Genomic DNA, 20,699 nt, shown 5'->3' with positions numbered 1-20,699 from the left:
GTTCTCCAGAAAACGACTACCGCGTATTTTTCCAGATCTGTCTATGTATGGTCAACAAATCTTAGAAATGAATTAACATAAACATCTGATTTCGTTCATTCTAGTGACTGTACATGGCATGAACACTTTGAGTACATAAGAAGTAAACTCCTTAAAAGAATATGCATCATACGAAAGCTCAAGTTCCGTGTGGACGGACAATCTCCAGAAACTATTTACTTTTCATACATCCGTCCGATACTTGAATATGCTGATATTGTCTGGGATAATTGTACGGACTACGAAAGAAACGAACTGCAAAAATCCAAAAGGAAGCCGATAGAATAGTCTGTGTGGCTACTAAGTTAATTTCGACTCCTGTTCTCCATGCGGAGCTATGTTGGCCTACTCTGCCAGAAAGACACCTTTATCACAAGTTATGTCTCTTTTATGAAATGATAAACGGCCTTATCCCAGATTATCTGTCATACGCAATTTTAAGTTGCCACAACAAAAACTCTCCAAGATAATTGTGAAAAACCTCAAAAAGTGTTCGGATTTGTGACCTTAGCCATGGTACAGTAATTCGACGCAATTTTCTTTGTGAAAGATTGGTTGTCAACTCTGCTTCAGTGAGTCGATTGAAGAAAGCCTTGATTTTCTGAGGATAGTGATTTGTATGTCGGCGCAATGAATAGTTGCAGGGCGCTGTTCATATCGGTTCGGAAAACACAAAGTGATGTTAGTTATACGAAAATGTTTTTTAATAGTGGTCTGTAACCGGTATACATTGCGGCTGCGTTTTTGGAATGCAATTTTTACAACTTGAAAATGAATCATAACATTATGTCGCCAATGACGCTTTTACAATTTATGTCCAATTTTGCATGATTTTTCATAGAAATCTGACATCTGTTTGAACCAATTTATAAACATGGGGAACGGTTGTAGTTCAGACGTTTCAGGTATGCATATTGTGTAAACAGATAAACCCAATATAACCGTACGTGCTACACACAAAATAACCATAACAAACTTGTTTTTCTATGGGCTTTAAAAATGTCCTATCAGGACCTACGACAATTTATTAAATGTTACTGAAATGTAGTTAAGAAATAAGAGACACTCATCATAGATTATGATAATCTGAATTATGTACAAATAGCTCATGTTGTGCCCTAAAAAGGACTCAAATCAAATTTTATTTTCAGTCGGTATGACATAACAGAGAAAACATTAGCTATGAATAGCTATTGACCGACTACATATATATATATATATATATATTATTACAAGCATATATCTATATAAAATATTTAAGTATTAAGAAGATTGAATCTAATTAAGAATTAGCACATTATTAAGACAAAATATAGATATCACATACTAATACATATGTACATATAAAATATTAAAATATGTAAGAAATTGTACCTAACTAAAAGTAAATTAGCACATGATTAAGACAAAAATACAGATATCACATACAGTATACACATTTAAAAACTGGGATGCTGGCGCTAATCTTATCCGTAGTCTAAAAAGATCTTAAGATGAAAATTTATAAAAAACTGAGAGGAAAAAATAGCACAAGTGTGCGTGTCTTAAAAAGATACTAAAACACATATCAGCTTGAATCAGATTCAAGATGACCTGATTAGCACCAGCCTCTCAGAAGTTGCAGCAAACATTTATGCAGTGAACATGCAAGCACATAAATATAATTTAAAGCAAAGGATATCTATGACAAAAGCACTGATTAGAAATAGATTTGATTTGATTGATGTAATACAGGCTAAGTAAGCACTAAGCATAACTAAACTAAAAAGCATGGCAAAAAACAAAACTCGCTTATGTTTTTGGACATTTCCCTGTACTTTTAATGCATCTGAAAATATACTAACTTCTTTTATCATTATTTTACTCATTGATACCAAAATTACAGAAAAAATACAATGAAAGTAGAATAATATTTTGGTTTTAGTGGGTTGGGAACCCATGATGGTAAAATCAAGAAAGAAAGGAAAATCAACGCCACAAGGTTTTTTATAACAGTAGATGAATATTTTCTATTCTTCTAATCCCTAACGTCTGAACGGGTTTGTGCAAAGACAGGGTTTTTTGAAAATATGAAATTATATTTTAAGAGTTATTTTATGTTTTAAATAGATATTAAAGGTTAATATCCATATTTTACCATGTAAGTGCAAATATATTTGCACAAAACAAGCTTTAAATGCATCAAAACACAGGATTTACCTTTCCAATAAAACATTACTTGACTGACACAGACAACAATTATGCCTATCGTATCAACTTGACCATCTCTGAGAAACTTCGAGATAGACCTCGTAAATACAATCATAACAACTCAGCCATATCCGAGGTGTTCCGATTGTTGTTAAACTGTGAACTGCAGCCTTACAGGTGCCCTTTATGTATTATATTGTTATGTTTGATAGTATGAAAGGAAAAAAAACCCACATAAAACTCCTAATTATTTGTTGCATATTTATTTCTTGCTTTTATGATATTTTATGGAAGGAAAATGCTTTAACCCGGAATTTCGATCGGAAATATTTACCCACTTTTGATAGGAAACAATTTGTATGTGAAGGACTTGCCATATCATAACTCCTAAAAAAATATCCGTCAATGTACAATTATTTGGACTAATGGATATATTTACCTTTTAAAAATACATTGATATCACGTGATAATGTCAATCAATAATGTTCTTCTTATGTTTTGCTAGTATAATATTATCACATTCTGCACAGGTTCCTGCACTTTACCTAAATAAGATGAGGATTTGTTTTTACCTAAAACCTATATTTTACTCTTTCTACAATATATAAAAATGTATCGAGTAAGAGAAAGAGAAAAATACTTAAAAAATTATTGTGTCAAATTCTTCAAACTGAAAAGAAAAACAAATGACCAGTAGAGCTAAGTAGGGGTCGAGCCCTAGCTTGACCACCAGAGAAGCAGTATAGCACTCTAGTTCATATAGCAAATTAGCTAACCGGGTGGCTAACCCTTGTATTTTCAAACAGGGTGCCATGCTAGATAACTGAAGTTTCCAAACACATGACAAAGCAAGGTTTTATAAGCTTAACATGCAAACAGTTTGATGAAGAGCATACTGTGCATGTACTGGTAGTTATACTTTTTTATTCCAGAAAAAGCCCCCATAGCCCCCCTTGAACAGCTTCCTGCTCTGAAAATAGCTATAGTTGGTAAGTTTAAACTTTAGACAACTCTAGCATGTATTTCTATTTTATAGAAGTAAATTATTAAATAAGTTCATTCAATTGCTGATGACGTCGAACGTTGCTAATTAACAATATATTTAAAATTGACCATTAGCATGTTAAGGTTTTAATCGTTGCTGATAATTTTACATTTGCTAAACAAGTATTAATGTAGTTTATCACAAAACCCCCAACAAAGAAACCCAATCAATTCTAGTAATTTAAGCATGTCTTAATGTATTGATGTTCAGATTATTCCTTTATTAGGTGACCCTGGGGTAGGCAAGACCAGTGTCCTGCTGAGATACTTGAGGAACCAGTTTAGTCCTCTCTACATTCCTACAAAGAAGGTTGCAATAGGTAATACATTCACAATTGCTCTTTTTTCATTAGGTGACAGTATCCAATTCATTTAGTTAGGTCTCATTACATAATTATAACTTAAAGTTTGTGAATAAAGTTGTGATCAAGTCTTATAAATGATGAAAGGTGTATTGTCTGAATGTGTCAAATCTGTTTTCCCTTGTTTCAGAGAATGTTGTGCGAAAGGTAAATGTCCCAGCCCATACTGTTGTGTCTCTGACGTTCTGGGACATTCCTGGACGTGAAGACATGGACATACACAAAGCCTACTTCCGGAACCTCGATGCAGCCATTGGTATATATGAAGTTAACTTTAATTTACTAATTCATATTCTATTACAATGTGCTATCTTAGATCTATAAACATCTTCATTTCATTTAAGAAAACCTTACACTAATTCTTTCTCACCAATTCTGTAAATAGACCGACCCGACCGTAATCGGGAACAGTTTATCAAAGTACATCACAATAAAGTGGGAAAAAAATCAATCACTTCAAATCAATTTTAAGCGTAAAATTGAAACACTAATGACAACAATCCATTTAACATATCATAAATTAACAAATTAAGTTTTTGGGGCCTGCTGACTCAAAACAAACAATCACAAGCTAAACAATTTCAATTTACGGGACATGTATATTGTTATGTGATGATTTGCGATACGAACATATCCCAAGATGTTGTGTTCATCAGAAAATAATCTCAATGTGCTTAAAGGCAGTTTATTTAAGAATATATGAATTCACATGATGTTAAATTGGGTTAAGACTGTTCGCGATAGTAATCTACATTGTTTACCCAAATAATCCCAGTCCAAATGCAAATTGTTTGTCAGGAGTTATTTATATCAGGGTGGTTTGGCATCATGTTAATTTATAAAACTTGATATCAACTCAACAATAAGTATTGTATATGCAATATATACTATTGTACCATGCATATCTCAGTACTGAGGGTGAACACTTTTCAATGTTATTTAATAAAAAAGGTTGATAACTCAGGTTTCTGTAAGACTTTGCATGTTTCTTATTTGTTTCCCTTTGATTATGATAAAGTTTTATAGCATCTGGAATGTCTTTTCACTTGTAAACCTTGTCTTTAAGGAAACATTTCTGAAACTGTTTAAGTGATATAGATGTTAGCAAAATAAAAAGAAATGGTTGGAGCTGTTGGTAAAAGCAAAGGTGTCAAACAAAAATTATTCTGGTGTTTTAACTGTGTTTCCCCTCGATGCAACCATTGGTAATGAAGTAACACTTCTACTACAATGTCAGGGGCGTAGCTTGACGAAAATATATGTGTAGGCCACTTTTTAGAGTACTGACCATATGAAACTTTCGATAAATAATATACGAAACATTAATGTCGCGTGAAAATGAATTTTAGAGCATAGGAAAACGATATATTTGAATATTTGAAATACCCGGTTTCCGATATATTAAAGCGCATTTGTCGGAATTTCATATTTTAGACCATTCTCCCTACCAAACTCCCTATGCCTTCAGTTTTTATTGCAGATTTGGCATTTTTACTTTTTCGTTTTTTCTGAAAAATGTGTAGGCCGCGGCCTACACGGCCTATAGGAAGCTACGCCCCTGAATGTATTAACTGAAACTTATTAACATCACACTCCTTGGTATTATACAATGCTCAGGCCTTTTTTAAAACCTCATATGAATTGACATGAGGTAGATTGGATTAAGACTGCTTTCGATAGTAATCTACATTGTTTACCAAAATAGTCCACAGGCATTTCTTTGTCAGGGGTTATCATGTGACTTGGAAATCTGTCCATTGATTTAACAGTTATGCACATTTATATCAGGGTGGTTTGACATCATGTCAATTGTTTTAACTTGATATAAATTCAACACTAAGTATTGTATATGCATAATATATTATTGTACCATGCATACACCAGTACTGAGGTTGAATACTTTTCAATTTCATTTAAAACAAAAAAGGTTGATAACTCATGTTCCTGTAAGATTCTGCTTGTCTCTTACTTGTTTCCCTTTGATTATGATAAAGTTTTAAGGTGTACGGAATGTTTTTTTCACTTGTAAACCTTGTCTTTAAGGAAAAAAAAGTGTTTTCAATGATATAGGTATTAGCAAAATTAAAAGAGATGGTTTGAGCTGTTGGTAAAAGCAAATGTGTTAGGTTAAAACTATTTTGGTGTTTTAACTGTGTTTCCTCTCTTATCAATACGAAATAAGTATTAAAATCAGTTGCTCTTTATCAAGGGGAAACTTAATGATTTCATTTCAATGATTTCTACGGTTACCATTTAAAACTACACTCTAAAAAATAAATGCAAATATTTAATGTAATGCCATTTTTCATAAAACTGTCATTATGTTGGAAAGTATTGGGGCGTAATGACATGCAATACTCAGAAACTGTTGGCCGTTTTCTTCCTTAATTGGCCATATTACATTTATAGCACGAAAAATCACTAAAAGCCCCGAGATTGGTTAATGTAACAATCATCAGGCAAAATGGTATTCGTTCCTTGACCTCCAACCGAGATTGGTTAATGTAACAATCATCAGGCAAAATGGTATTCGTTCCTTGACCTCCAAGTCAATCTTGTGAACATATAGGACATTGCCCTCTTGATCAAATTATACCATGTCCTTTGGGGATATAAATTAGATTGTTCTAATTTCTCAAGGGCTGTTTTTTTTGCTATTATTCACAATTCTGTCATTTTTCACATGACAAATTCTAAAAAATATATAGGAACCTACTGATAATTGTGTTAGCTGTGATTCATAATTAATTTATCATAATGTTGCTGCATTAATGCTTAACCACACAAAATGACCATAAGCAAAAAATAAAGAGCAAAAAATTCTCAAATTTGATACAGTATTAAAGCAGCACAATATTTGTTGTTGCAGAATTATTATTTTTATTTTTAATACATTATTATGTTAAACTCATTTGACTTTTATGAGCAAAACGGAAAAGCATATAATTTTTATGCAGATAAAAAAGTATAAGCATTTATAAATGTGTTTTTTAGCTATGTGGCATCATATTTCAAGCAACTGAATATTGCTAATATTTTTTTAAATCTTTATACAAATCATGTTTTGTTTTTTAGGTCATTAAAGTGAAATGAAGTAAACATAATACTAAATAAAAATAGAAAAAGTTTTTTTTAGATATATTGTGCCCCTTAAATACCGGTACTTCAAACTAATGGAAATGACTAGACATGGACATGGAAATGGCGGAAATGTTCTCAAGGTTGGACTGATTGAAAGATATATATAAACATATTTTTTCAGGCTGGAGCTTCTTTATTTAATTACTGTCATCAATTCATGACAAAGTATGCTAGAAATAACTTAAATTTAATGTAACATAGTCTTTTTTGTTTCCTGTCTTCTTGCAAAATGTTGTTGTTGAATTATATCATCTGTCATAATTATGTGGCTGTGGATATGCACAAAACCATACAAGTTGTCAACAAATGTCTGCATAATGATGCAAGAGCTTTTGCTTTTGTACCAGAAGAAACTAAAATGTCTTCAGAAATTAGATCAAGATAGAAAATTTAAAACCTGATCAAGTCTTCGTTTTGTTTGTAATTGGATATGCTCAACTCTAGATATTTTTCATTCAGATTCTAGAGCGCTCTATGGGCTGGATCAATGTTAACTAGAGCGCTCTATGCCCTGTATCAATGTTAACTAGATCACTCTATGCGCTGGATCAATGTTAAATAGAGCACTCTATGTGCTGGATTAATGTTAAATAGAGCACTATATGCGCTGGATCAATGTTAAATAGAGTGCTCTATATGCTGGATCAATGTTAACTAGAGCGCTCTATGTGCTTGATCAATGTTAACTAGAGCGCTCTATGTGCTGGATCAATGTTAACTAGAGAGCTCTATATGCTTGATCAATGTTTACTAGAGCACTCTATGTGCTTGATCAATGTTAACTAGAGCACTCTATGTGCTAGATCAATGTTAAATAGAGCGCTCTATGTGCTTGATGAATGTTAAATAGAGCGCTCTATGTGATGGATCAATGTTAACTAGAGCGCTCTATGCGCAGGATCAATGTTAACTAGAGCACTCTATGTGCTTGATCAATGTTAACTAGAGCGCTCTATACGCAGGATCAATGTTTACTAGAGCACTCTATGCGCTTGATCAATGTTAACTAGAGCGCTCTATGTGCTAGATCAATGTTAACTAGAGCGCTCTATGCGCTGGATCAATGTTAACTAGAGCGCTCTATGCGCTGGATCAATGTTAACTAGAGCGCTCTATGTGCTAGATCAATGTTAACTAGAGCGCTCTATATGCTGGATCAATGTTTACTAGAGCACTCTATGTGCTGGATTAATGCTAACTAGAGCAGTGTATGCGCTGGATAAATGTTTACTGGAATGCTTGATGTGCTGGATCAATGTTAAATAGAGCACTCTATGCGCTGGATTAATGTTAACTAGAGCAGTCTATGTGCTGGATAAATGTTCACTGGAGTGCTTGATGTGCTGGATTAACTTCAATAACAGCGCTGTATGTGCGATTTCAAGTCAAAGAACTACTGAATAGATGTACCCAGTAGGTTAAAAAATAACTATAAATTTAGGGTTTGGCGGAAAAAAGAGGGTAGGTCAGGAAACCAGAAACAAACTTTTTGTTTTATTTCGCATCATTTGGTCTGTGGTCATAGACTTTATATTGCTATATTATTGACATTAAGCCCCCACAGTCTGACACTTGTATGTATCAGTAATTGTATTTGTGTCTTAAATTGCCAACTTTGTGTTCCTCATTTCAACTATTACATCTGGTGTACTGTTGAATTATTGCATTTGTCTATAGGTTTATTTTCTGCTGCACAATTTGAAGAATAACCTAACAATGATCATTGAACTTTTTACCTTCCTGTCCTTTCATTATTTTTGTAATTTTCCATTACTGGATGACAAGCCTCATTTAGACAATTGGAAGTCCCCTGTGTATAATATCCTAGTTGTGTATAATGATTTTTTGGACCATTTTTATTGTGATTAAAAAACACACATAAACTTGCTGTGCGAAATTGATAAAAACAGTATTTTTTCAACAGACTTTATCTTGCAAATATGTTTTATACCATAAAACAATTCCCATCAAGATGTTACTCAATGAATTTTGTTTTTCTATTATTATTCCTTCAATGTAAGTGTTATACACAATTGTATTCAAATTTGACCTATTCCAGTACTTACTAGTAATTGATTTGACAAACATGGCCCCTGTAGACGTCACCGTCTGGCCAACAATGTGGCGTCAGACTGTCCCCTGCATTGATGGAACAACTATTCGTCAGATTTCGTGTCATGTTTAAACCTATTAATTCTGATACAGTACAGTAATTGTTGAACACTCGAACAAGGCTATAAATGACTTGGCCAATGTGTGGCCTTTCAGGTTGTTTGGAACAAACTCATTTAGACGGTGCCCAAGGGAAAGATCAACAACGGGAGGAGCAACCGTAAAAGTTGCCAAGTTTAAACCTTTTAATTCATGTATTGCAGTGGTTGTTGACCTGACCAACAAGGCAACAATAGACATGGCCAACGTGTGGCGTCAGACCGTGGTGAATAAGTTGACCAAGACGGTGCCCATTGATGGGAACAACAACCCGGGGGAGCCCATGGTAACAGAAGAGCCTGTTGAAGACCCATTCAACTTTCCAGTGCTTCTTTTGGGGAACAAACTTGATATTGTAAGTATTCTTTTTATACCTATATATTCATTCTCAAACTTACACATAAATCACATCTTTTAAATATATCATTGCATATTTATGACATATATAGTTTTTTTTTAATTGATTGCGTGTGGTCATCAAGTGCAGCAAAACAAAATTAATTAACTTGTTATCTTTTATTCAGAAAAAAACCAGTGTATTTATCTTATTTATATTTCTAAATGTAATTCAACAATGCAATACTTTAACTATTATTATCAATGATTTTGACTTTTAATGCACATTTCATGTTTAGAATAATTATAATAATAATAATAATAATAATAATAGTTAAATGCAATACTTTAACTATTGTTATTATTATTATTAAACCCCCACAAACGAAGTTTGAGGGGGTATATATAGGAGTGAGCTTGTCGGTCGGTCGGTCGGTCGGTCGGTCTGTCGGTCGGTCGGTCGGTCGGTCGGTCGGTCGGTCGGTCGGTCTGTCGGTTTTCATGGTTTCCGGACAATAACTCATGAAAGGCTGGACAGATTTGAAAATTTTTTGGTACACAGGTGTAACATCAGAAGATACAGGTCAAGTTCGATATTGGGGCTGGTGGGGCCAAGGTCAAGGTCACTGTTACTAAAAATAGAAAAACGGTTTCCGGACGATAACTCATGAAAGGCTTGACAGATTTGAAAATTTTTTGGTACACAGGTGTAACATCAGAAGATACAGGTCAAGTTCGATATTGGGGCTGGTGGGGCCAAGGTCAAGGTCACTGTTACTAAAAAAAGAAAAACGGTTTCCGGACGATAACTCATGAAAGGCTTGACAGATTTGAACATTTTTTGGTACACAGGTGTAACATCAGAAGATACAGGTCAAGTTTGATAGATCCTTCAAAAACTAAATGAGCAAATATTTACCTTAAAAGTAATTGACACTTGGAAAGATGAACAAACAAAACAAATCCAGCATGCTTCATTTGAACCAGATGCCAGTGGAATACCAGCAGAATTTAAGTATGGCATATTTGCCACAGTAGTGCTTACTACAAATATTGACCTGTCAGATGGACTTGTTAATTCGGCTACAGGAACAGTCCCGGGATTTATTCCCAGGTGGATAAGGATGCATTCAAGCCCAAATATGTACTTGTAAAATTTGATGATGATCGTGTTGGAAGAAAAGCTCGTGAATGCTCTATATGTCTTATTCCAGAAGAGATCAGCTAGAGCATCAGCTAGTTTTTCTTGTCAGCAGTGTAACTTCTAAATTACTCAACAGATTTAAATAAAACAATACATGCATGATAAAAGAAGATGCAGTGTGCAGTAACCTTGGAGTTATGGCCTCTTTTCAAAGGAATGGTTTGCCATTCCTGTGTCCAGGCGGCATTTGGGGGTATTCGTCACTCCTGTGACAGCTCTAGTTATAATTATTCTAAACATGAAATGTGCATTAAAAGTTAAAATCATTGACTAGTTCACTAATTGCAGTAAAAAATTGACATTCATTAAAGTCACTTAGATATTGTATGATATGTTAAAATATATATAATAGCAGAAGATGATATTGACCTTTGTAATTTCAGATTGAATCAGAAATCTATGAAGGGATTGTCAACAAGCAAGGTATGTCATCAGAATTTCATTAACTTAAGTAAAGAGGACATACATTACAGCCAATTTAGAGGGATTGTAAAAAACATGGACAAAAAATCCAACATTCATTGCAGGCACACAGACTTTAAATCGCTGATGCTTCCACAAGGACTTTTCAGTATCAGAGGCTGGAAAAAGATCTTAAAGGGACTGTACACCAGATTGGCACCAAAAAAAGTTTTTTTCTGTAACGAATCTCAGGACAATTATTTAATAGAATGTGTTACGCTTTGATATCATAATTGTAAAAATTTTTACCAAACACAAAAAAATTGTGTAAGAAACCGGGTTCGAACCCATGTCACCAAAATTGCAGTCCAGTGATGTATCCACTATGCTACAAAGGCCTACTCCAAACGAGTGGTATATTTAAGTTATATACCTAACTTTGTAATATCACTTGATAACATCGACTAGCCAATCACGCATTAGGAATGAATTCTACTAGGCAGACATACCCAGTAATCGTTTTTAATGGAAAAATATGAAATAACTGCTAAACTAAAATAAATTGTAATCTATGTGGTACTTCAGTTAGTAAGTTTCAATGCATTGTACACATTAATACCAAGTTTATGACAGTTTTGAACAATTTTCTTTTTTTCTTGCAAATTGATCATCTGGTGCACAGTTGCTTTAAATTTCTGATGCTTCCACAAGGACTTTTCAGCATCAGAGGCTGGAAAAAGATCTTAAAATACCTCAGTTTCTGTCAAGGTTTTTAGCTTTCACCTCTGTGGCTCATGAAATGAGTGTTGTTCAGTTTCAGTGTCAGTAGATGTTGATGCAGATGGAGTGTTGGAACTGAAACACCCACAAATTGACCACCTTCAAGACGTAGCCCAATCTCACCATTTTATTGGATGGTAAATAACTAACATTACCAATAGTCTTGACCCTTTTAAATTTATTTTCAATTTGTCTTTTTTGATAAACATGTTTCTAGGTATTGTCATTATAGCCTTAGTGTTGCTTGCAAAAACTTTAACCTTGGGTCTTAACATAATGTTGAGTTCTTGAAAATATTCACATGAAACTTATACACTTGTTTACACTGACAACTGAATTACTTTAAACTAGCCAGTCTTTTCATCCTAGATATACATTTTATGAGTAAGGCCTCTCAACCAACTGAAAAAAGAATGAATAAGCTTTGAGTGCTTTTGTTTCTTTAAACATTTGATGTATAACGATACACCTTTTGAGACCGCAATGTCATTTGCTTATTTACGGGAACAGCAACCTGGGGGTATATGATATTTACAGTGACAATTATCTTATTTGCAGTGTGACGGTATCAGCCAAGCAGTCTGACAACTCTGTTGCCATGGCGATTCAATCTCTTGTACGAAACATTCTTGAAAAGCGAAACATTCCTCGTAAATGGCGCCCAGTAGTGGAGGAACCCAAGCCCCCCCAAAATGACCAACCCTTCATCTATGACAAATTGAAGAAAACCGACATGGAGAAGGTTTGTGTATTTCAAATAAACAGTTAAGTTTGATTAAAATCTGCAAAAGTTTCGAAAGTTTGGCATAAGGCAATCCATCCATCATTGATACTAGACAATGCTTCTGGTAAGTTTTAGATGGAAGTTACAAAATGTTAAGTTTGAATATTTATATTGATTATAAGTTTTCACGAAGAACTTTTTTAGTATGCATATTTTATTTTATTTAAGAAACTAATTATTAAAATTGATTTTTAGTAAAACTTTGTTTTGTTATCCTCACTTTAATATTTCATATCATAAATTAGCAGCGTCATTATGGTGTTATTCAAAAAGTGAAATTGATGCAAAAATATTATAATGGTTTATCAGTATAAAAATAAAAGAAAAGAAATGATCTTGACGATAATATCTTAAATGCCCTAACATTTTTTTACATCCTAATGATGGATGACTTACCTGAAGGCATCATTTGTACATGCATGACCGGGAATTAAGATGCTTGGTGGACACATATTATTTGGTTTCATTTGAAGGATTTTATGGAAAAGGAAGGAATATGTTTACGTTAAATGAAAAATAATTTGACCTTGAAAGATTTCAAAATTGCATCATGTCTGATTTCAGTTGAAATTAAGAACAAGAATACAAACCACTATAATTTTATCCCTAAAATATTTCATATTGGTCATCAGCAAGCTGCAGATATCAAAATTATATGGGGTCAACATTTACTGTTATTGCCAATGGTGCAGTGAAATGACAATTTTGTTTGTAGATCAGACACCTTAAATGACTTTATTATTGAAATCATGAATATATACCTTTGATTGATTTATGTTATTGATATAAAATTATTTTTTATTATGTTTTGATTTCTACTTTTTTTTCTTTTTCATAAAATTTATTCATACTTTTTTCTGTAATTTTGTTGTTAGATTTTCAAAATGTATCACTACACGAAGTTCGACACCACTGGAATCGATAAGGTGAAATAGAAAGAAGTAGAAATATCTAGATTGTATAGAAATATCTAGATTGTATAGAAATATCTAGATTGTATAGAAATACCTAGATTGTATAGAAATATCTAGATGCTATAGAAATATCTAAATGGCATATAAATATCTAGATTGTATAGAAATATCTAGGTGGTATACTATTGCACAGATAGTTTCTCCTTTGTCAAAGATGCTTATTAATCCAGTCTGCTTTTTATATTCTTGTAAACATTGTAGCTACTTTTCGCAAAAATCTCTGTGCATGTTCTTTTTGTAAGCACATAAAAAAAACTAATAAGTTTTCTATATATTTATTTTTTTAATGACAAAACATCAAGTTAATTATCCCACATTTGAGATCAATATTCAATTCAATTGTGGTCTTTGGTTACCGACACTATTAATTAAATTGATTTTCTCTTATACAGAATTTTATCTTAGTTTTCCAGTCAAGATTCAATAAAACAATTAGCTTGGATGATGATGCATGCCTATATACAACATGTACATTTTAGAATTGAATTTTTTGTTTATTGAAAAGATACCAATATTTTTCAATGAGTTGGCTCCAAAAGTGATATATATAATAATGAGTTTATACATTTCATGTTTTTACTTTTGGTTCAAAAGTTGAAATATATTGCGATTTTTACACTGAATCAAACCATTTTTGCTTTTATTTCATGCTTATAAATGTTCAAATTGTATAAAATTAGATTGATATTTAATTGGAAATAGCACCAAATGAAATCATTGATAATTCTTCCGTGCACTTGGTATGATTGCGTTCCATATATATATGTTTACAATGAAACCGGCTAAAGTTAGTGAAACAGTAAAATAATATATTGATAAAATCACTTAATTCATGAGTTCATGAAGAAAGAAACTACCTGTTTATATCAATAGACAATCAAAAAGCATGAAATAAAAGAGAGATAATCATCATTGCACATAATGGGGCCAATTGTTATAATGCATACATCATTCAATAACTTTTTAGAGTTGATATTTCTGAGTAGCTTACTATCTTATCAAAAGCTTATATCTATCTTTGTTAGTGAAAGCAAAGTCTGTTTGATTCTGATAGTAAACATTTCAATTAAATTTGTGACATTCACTCAATATTTACTGGTAACTGAAATTCTTGATCGTTTTTATATTTTGTCATTTGTAAAATGGCCACATTGCTTAGCTGCCAATGGTTTAAAAAGATGAGGTTCTGACTTGCACAGGGAAATGTACATAATTATGTACCTATCTGAATTGTTATGTTGAATAGAAAAGAAGAAAGGAAGTCATTGGTTTTTTCTTCTTGCTATTGGTAAAAAGAACTCAGTGCCAATCTTTTATGTGAAACATAGATTGTAGATTTACATACTGCTCTCTCCTTCTCCATCTGTTTCTCTTGCTCTCTCTCTTGCTCTCTCTCTCTCGCACTCTCGCACTCTCGCTCTCACTCTCTACTTATAGTATATGCATTTCGAACCTGCAATTGTTGCATTTGTAACTGTTGAGTTATAATATTCAACTATTGGCTGTGTTTCAGTAAAGGATTTTAGTCATAAAGTTCTTTGAAAATCACCCACATGTATGAACTTCACAGTTTGCAACATGTTAAAGGATTTTTCTTTCAACTTGTGTGTTTTCAATTGAAATACTTCTTGAAGTTGAGTTGTTACAAATAAACGCAAACATAACAGAACTATGACACTAAAATTTCACTTTACGACTAAAATCTTTATTGAAACAGGCCCAAGACCTAGAAGTATGGTAAATTGATTAATTTAGTACAATTATTAAATCTTTTTCATAATCTTTTTAGTACTGTATAGCTCCTTTATAATAACAAACATTTCTTAAGGATTTTTAATTTACTCATTTTCTTTTAACATTGTCTGTTCAATCTATTCAGTGTAAAAATGTGTGTCGTATGCAAGAAAATATCTAAGCTAATGAAATTTTATTGTAGAAGATAAATTAATAAGATGTATAAGAAAACATATATTCTGATGTAAACAATAAATGGTTACAAAAATAAATTAATACCATACTTTTTCATTTCATAAGGCTCAGTTTAATTTTCTTTCAGTATGATCAGATAGTTGCGAAACATGATGAGATGTTCTATAAAAATATTATTCTGATGAAAACAATAATGGTTACAAAAATGAATTTAATACCATGCTGTATAATTTCATAAGACTCAGTCTTATTCTCTTCCAGTATGATGAGATAATTGTGAAGGCTGACGAGTTTCTGAAGGAGACGATGGTTCTCCGCCACTACTACACAGTGTCTCTGGCGCGGTTCAAACATACATGCCAGAGAGGGCGCATTGTCGAAGAAACAAGGGAACCCAGCCTGGAAGATTGCATTACCGGAATGAGAGCCTCTGTTGCCCATGGGTCGTCCCTTAAGGTATGAACTTTTAGTAACATCTTTTTCTTTTTTAAAAGTGTCAAGTACTTTTATAGCCTTGGTGTCATCGTAAGCGGGCATTGGAGTGTACAACTTTAACCTGGGTCATGGATAAAAATTTGTTCACGTATTGAAATTAATCTTGATACATATGCATATAAGCTTACGTAATGCAAGGCACATAACTCTGGCTTTAATTATTGATAAGTTATGCCCTTTTTGAATTGAATTAACAACAGACAAGCGTTGACATTTGTTCCCCAGTGCTCTTCTAAATCACTGAGGTGTTTTTTTTAATATAATAAAATTGAAATAAATTGTTAACTAGTATATCTGCAATGTTTAGTTTGGCAGCAATAAGTGCACTTTCCTTGTGGCTAAAAAGGCAGCTGTTGAACTTTTGAGTAAGTGACCACTAAGGATAAGAACAGTGTGAAACAAATGCACTTCACTGTAATGATGTTTATCACTCTGCAGGCCATTTTCTGATTAGGTGCTAGAAACCATTATAAAGGTCTATAAAAGTTCATTGTCTTTCTTGTCTCTTAACATTTCTGTCCTCCTAATTCCCTTTTTTATTTGAATAATGAATAACGATGCGAATTTGGTCAAGTCTGATGATTATTAAAGAGGATGTGGCGAGGACATCAGACTGCGCTGATCTTGTTAGATAAGTACATATTTGACAAACGTGCAGCTGGTCTGATTTTAGAAAAGCACTCACGTAATTGTCAATACTTTAGTGTTGACTGCGTCATTGTCATTAGCGTTAACCATATGCAAAAACTTAAACCTTTGCCATAGCTGAAAAAACATTCCAGATATATTTGAAACTTGGATAAGGCTATATTCACCTGACAGCAAGGCATATAACTCTTGCTTTAATGAATTGCCGTTTGCATTTGCTCTGCAGTGCTGGTTTTAGCTGGTCTGTTTTTTGTTGAACAAATGTTGAAAGCATTGTCATAGCCTTTGTGTTGTTCTTGTTGTTGTTGTGGTTTTGTTTAGAAAAATAGCCATGGCCATAACTCATATATTATTAAAGTCAATGAAACTAATAGTACACATGTTTCTAGAGATAATACATCCATATAAAGCAAGGCCTACACCTCTGGCTTTAATATTTGTCAAGTAAAGCTGCTTGCCTGATGGAATTGTTACAGTATAAGCAAATTGTAAAATCTCCCCTTTTTCCTTACAGGTGGAGGAGGATGAAGGATTCTGTAAGCTTGAAGTCATCCCTGATGATGAGGAACAGGAAGTGAAACAGTCTAAATCCTGGAAACAGGCGTACAGGGTGTTCCATAACGAGGTATGACATAGACCTGCAGTGTGTTGTTTTGATAAAATGGTGGGTGAGCAAAGCTTTAGTTTAGCAGTCTTAAGCTTAAAGGGCCAAAGTAGTTTATTTCAATAAGTCAAAATACATACCATTTCATTTTGATAAATGCCAAATAGTTTACTGCTATCATCATAAAAAAAAAAACCTATTTAAAGTCTACTAACGCTTAAAGAAGTAAATATAAGACAAATTATCGAAAAAAAACACTAGCTAACTTAGCTTGACCCTGTTATAATTGAGTTAAGAAGTTTCGAGAAGTTGCGGCCAGTAGATTAAATTTCACAGGTTGTTAATTGATTTTGCTTAAAAATGAATAAAATTATTTAATATCAAGTATTTGGTTGATGTTGATTTGCACAAAAAATCAGTTTGATATCAGCTTAGCTGTGGAAAATACTTTTTACAATTATGCATGAAACTTGACTGAAATCTGAAAATAATTTGCATAAGACTTAATTCTTATTTTTGACTATTTTTGTTAAACAGTATGCAGCTGTATCAAAAGCAATACTCAGAGATGGACCTAGCATTTGCATAGGCCTGGAGAAGTATGACAAGGGATTTGACAAAATGTATGCCAACTTCGCCTCCCATCAAGCACCAACCAATGAAAAGGCCAGAGACAAAAATGAAGTGGACCCAGAGGAGGTTGCCAATAAGATTGTTCACAACAGGGCCAAGATTCAACATGCAAAACAGGAAATGGAGGAAGCTATGAAGGCCGTTGAGCAGGCTGCAAGAAAAATTGCCAATGTTGAACATTGGTAGAGGGTTAACTTAGATTGTAAGTTTTTAACATTGGTGAAGGGTTGACTTAGGTTGCCAATGTTGAGCATTGGTAGAGGGTTAACATACATGGCCAGTGTTGAGCAGTGAAATAGGGTTGATATAGATTGCCAATGTTGAACATTGGTAGAGGGTTAACATACATTGCCAGTGTTGAGCAGTGAAATAGGGTTGATATAGATTGCCAATGTTGAACATTGGTAGAGGGTTAAACTTTATTATCAGCATTAAGGAAAATAAAAGACAATTTTTGTATGAAGTGAAATATCATTTTGGTTTTATTATTTTATCAATTTATGTATATTCTCATGTCTATTTTGTTTTGAAAATGTAATATATGTGCTATGCTCATTTTCAATTGCAGAAAAATGCTAAAGACAGAATCAAAAGTTAATGCCTTTGTTGAACATTGAAGGATTATGAGCATAATAGTTGGTGTCTTTTAATATAGTGAGATATAACACTATAATATATCATGAGTTTACGCAATTCATATATGTCTTTCTCATTTATATCTATATATGAATTTTAAAATATCTATTTATAAATTTTAAAATAATGTTAAAGTTATGAAGTATAATAGTGTTGATTTATGACAATCTTCTTAATGTGAATGCAATTTAGTGTTTTTTTTTAAGTATATTTTTTCCGGAATAAATGTCTTTTTGTCTGCCTGTGCATCCTGAAAAATCTTTGAATTTTTCAATACTAATTTCAGTGTTATTGTCAGACACAATCTATGTTTTCAACTTAATTATATAAATTTTATGACACTGTAATTTGAAAAATACATATTTTGAAGGACTTTATTTTTGTAGATCTCCTACTTATATTTTGCATTTACAAAGAGTAGCATTTGTTCTAATATTCTTACATAAACTATTTAAAACTTCTTGTTGCATTTACCATTGTGATATTACCTTTTATATGGATTTCTGTTGCTGGTCTTTTGCAATGTTAGCATTGCATTGCTGTGAATATGCATTTGTATGTACATATGCAATTGTTAAATAGAAGACTTAAATATATTTGTATATATTTGTTACAAAATGACTTATGCAAATTCTTAAATACCTGAACCAAGTTTTCTCTTTACCTTATTCTTATGCCTTTTTGTGAAAACTATTCACTTTTTATTTTATTTTTTTTTATTTAAGAAATCTGCATTCATTTGAAAAATTGGAATACATAAAGCAATGTAATATTGATAAATGACAATGTGAAAATCTATATTTTTGATATCATAAACTTTGTTTAGTATACATATTAATTCCAAAATAAATATATCTGTTACTTGATTAACTTTGAAATGACACTTATATAAATATGATAGTATAAACACTAATATATTAACCCCGTTAGTGCATGTTTTTTATTGATTCATCCTTATATACATCTATAATATAGATTTGCATTCATTGACTTTGATGAGAAATAATTTAATTTAATTTTTTTGTTCAACAGCACCAAATTGAACCAAATTGAATTAAACTTTAATAAGTTGTGCACTGGTTATGGTTAGGCTAGTTTGTATATTAAAATCAATTGTTTGGTTAATAGTATTTTTTTTATAAATATTTACAACGGAACAGATATTGGCTAATAAATGTTTTAATTTAGCCATTCAGGAATAGTTGTTATTTGGTAAACAAAGATCAACGGTTACTTATTTATTAATGTACATAGGATATTTCTTTTTTACTTCATTCAACTATTCTGTATAACTTTTGTTTTGACTATGTACCTTTCTAATCCATTTGGGATTACACGAATGTACTGTATGTATGGTATGCAATGTGTCTTATAGTTTCATGTATCAATGGAACACTATTTGAATTCCATCTTTGAAAGCAGCGCAGCATATAACTGATATACACTATTTAAAGCGTCAACTTGTACCTTATTGAAGAGTTTTTGCCTTATGCATTAAAACTCTTATCAGACCGACAGTAAGTAACAGCTAATTACAACGATATTTCTGTATATCAATGAAACTTCTTGAACGATCAGACAGACAATATCGTACAAAATGCTCAAGCTACTAGATCCAACCCCCTGATGAGTCAAATTATACATAACTCGTGCTTCATGCTCGTTATGTTTTTTTATTACTCCGGTAGTGGGTGCAGTAACTATAACATAGTTCACTCATACGCACAGGGTTCAGAATGTAGAGAAATCAGCTGTCTATATGCTTATCAAATATTGCTCTCCCTGAGCCATTTTCTGACCACTGCGCAAGAGTAAGTTCAAAAGTGGTTCTGCAAGAATATATTCAGTTATTTTCTAGTGTCTTGCCATTACATGCATGTCTTGTTTTCCACATTTACTCATGTTTTGGAGCTGGACTTCACCTGTGATATGATTTAATTTTCTTACACTGTTAAATAGTATTTACAGAATAAACATTTCTACTATACTCTAAAATGTTTTGTCTTGTTAATTAAATAACAAACTATATATGTGTGGTAAATGTCAAATACGTCAGCAAGTACGTCTCTATATGACTTGTATTATTAGTAAACGTTCTTTATTTAATTTAGTTAATTATAAGGTAAATTCCACTTTTAAGCAATCCCTATACTCATAATTGGATTTGTATCTCGATTGTACTTTTCCAGTACCTTTTCCGCTCATTACGTCAAGCAAGACTTGCTAAAAAAGCTCTGACATCGGTTAATGATGGCAATCTAGTGTTTTTTACGTAAACATTGGACCA

General features: G+C 32.5%; 1 protein-coding gene across 2 annotated transcripts; it reads left to right on the top strand.

Moving 5' to 3' along the window:
- The first annotated feature begins 821 nt into the window (after positions 1 to 821).
- On the top strand, positions 822 to 20,407 carry LOC128236477 (uncharacterized). 2 transcript variants are annotated; one of them, XM_052951352.1, is made up of 12 exons: positions 822 to 944; positions 3,162 to 3,218; positions 3,501 to 3,593; positions 3,766 to 3,891; positions 9,152 to 9,342; positions 10,911 to 10,950; positions 11,744 to 11,846; positions 12,268 to 12,451; positions 13,369 to 13,419; positions 15,658 to 15,852; positions 17,054 to 17,164; positions 17,681 to 20,407. In XM_052951352.1, exons 1-12 carry the CDS (start codon positions 914 to 916, stop codon positions 17,960 to 17,962), a joined length of 1,464 nt encoding a protein of 487 aa, XP_052807312.1. In that variant the 5' UTR covers positions 822 to 913; the 3' UTR covers positions 17,963 to 20,407. The 2 variants fall into 2 exon arrangements, with proteins under 2 accessions (XP_052807312.1, XP_052807313.1); XM_052951353.1 differs by lacking the exon at positions 13,369 to 13,419.
- The last annotated feature ends 292 nt before the right edge of the window (positions 20,408 to 20,699 follow it).

This window comes from Mya arenaria, chromosome 6 (genome assembly GCF_026914265.1).
Source record: "Mya arenaria isolate MELC-2E11 chromosome 6, ASM2691426v1".
Taxonomy (NCBI): domain Eukaryota; kingdom Metazoa; phylum Mollusca; class Bivalvia; order Myida; family Myidae; genus Mya; species Mya arenaria.
This window is presented reverse-complemented; position numbering and strand designations above follow the sequence as displayed.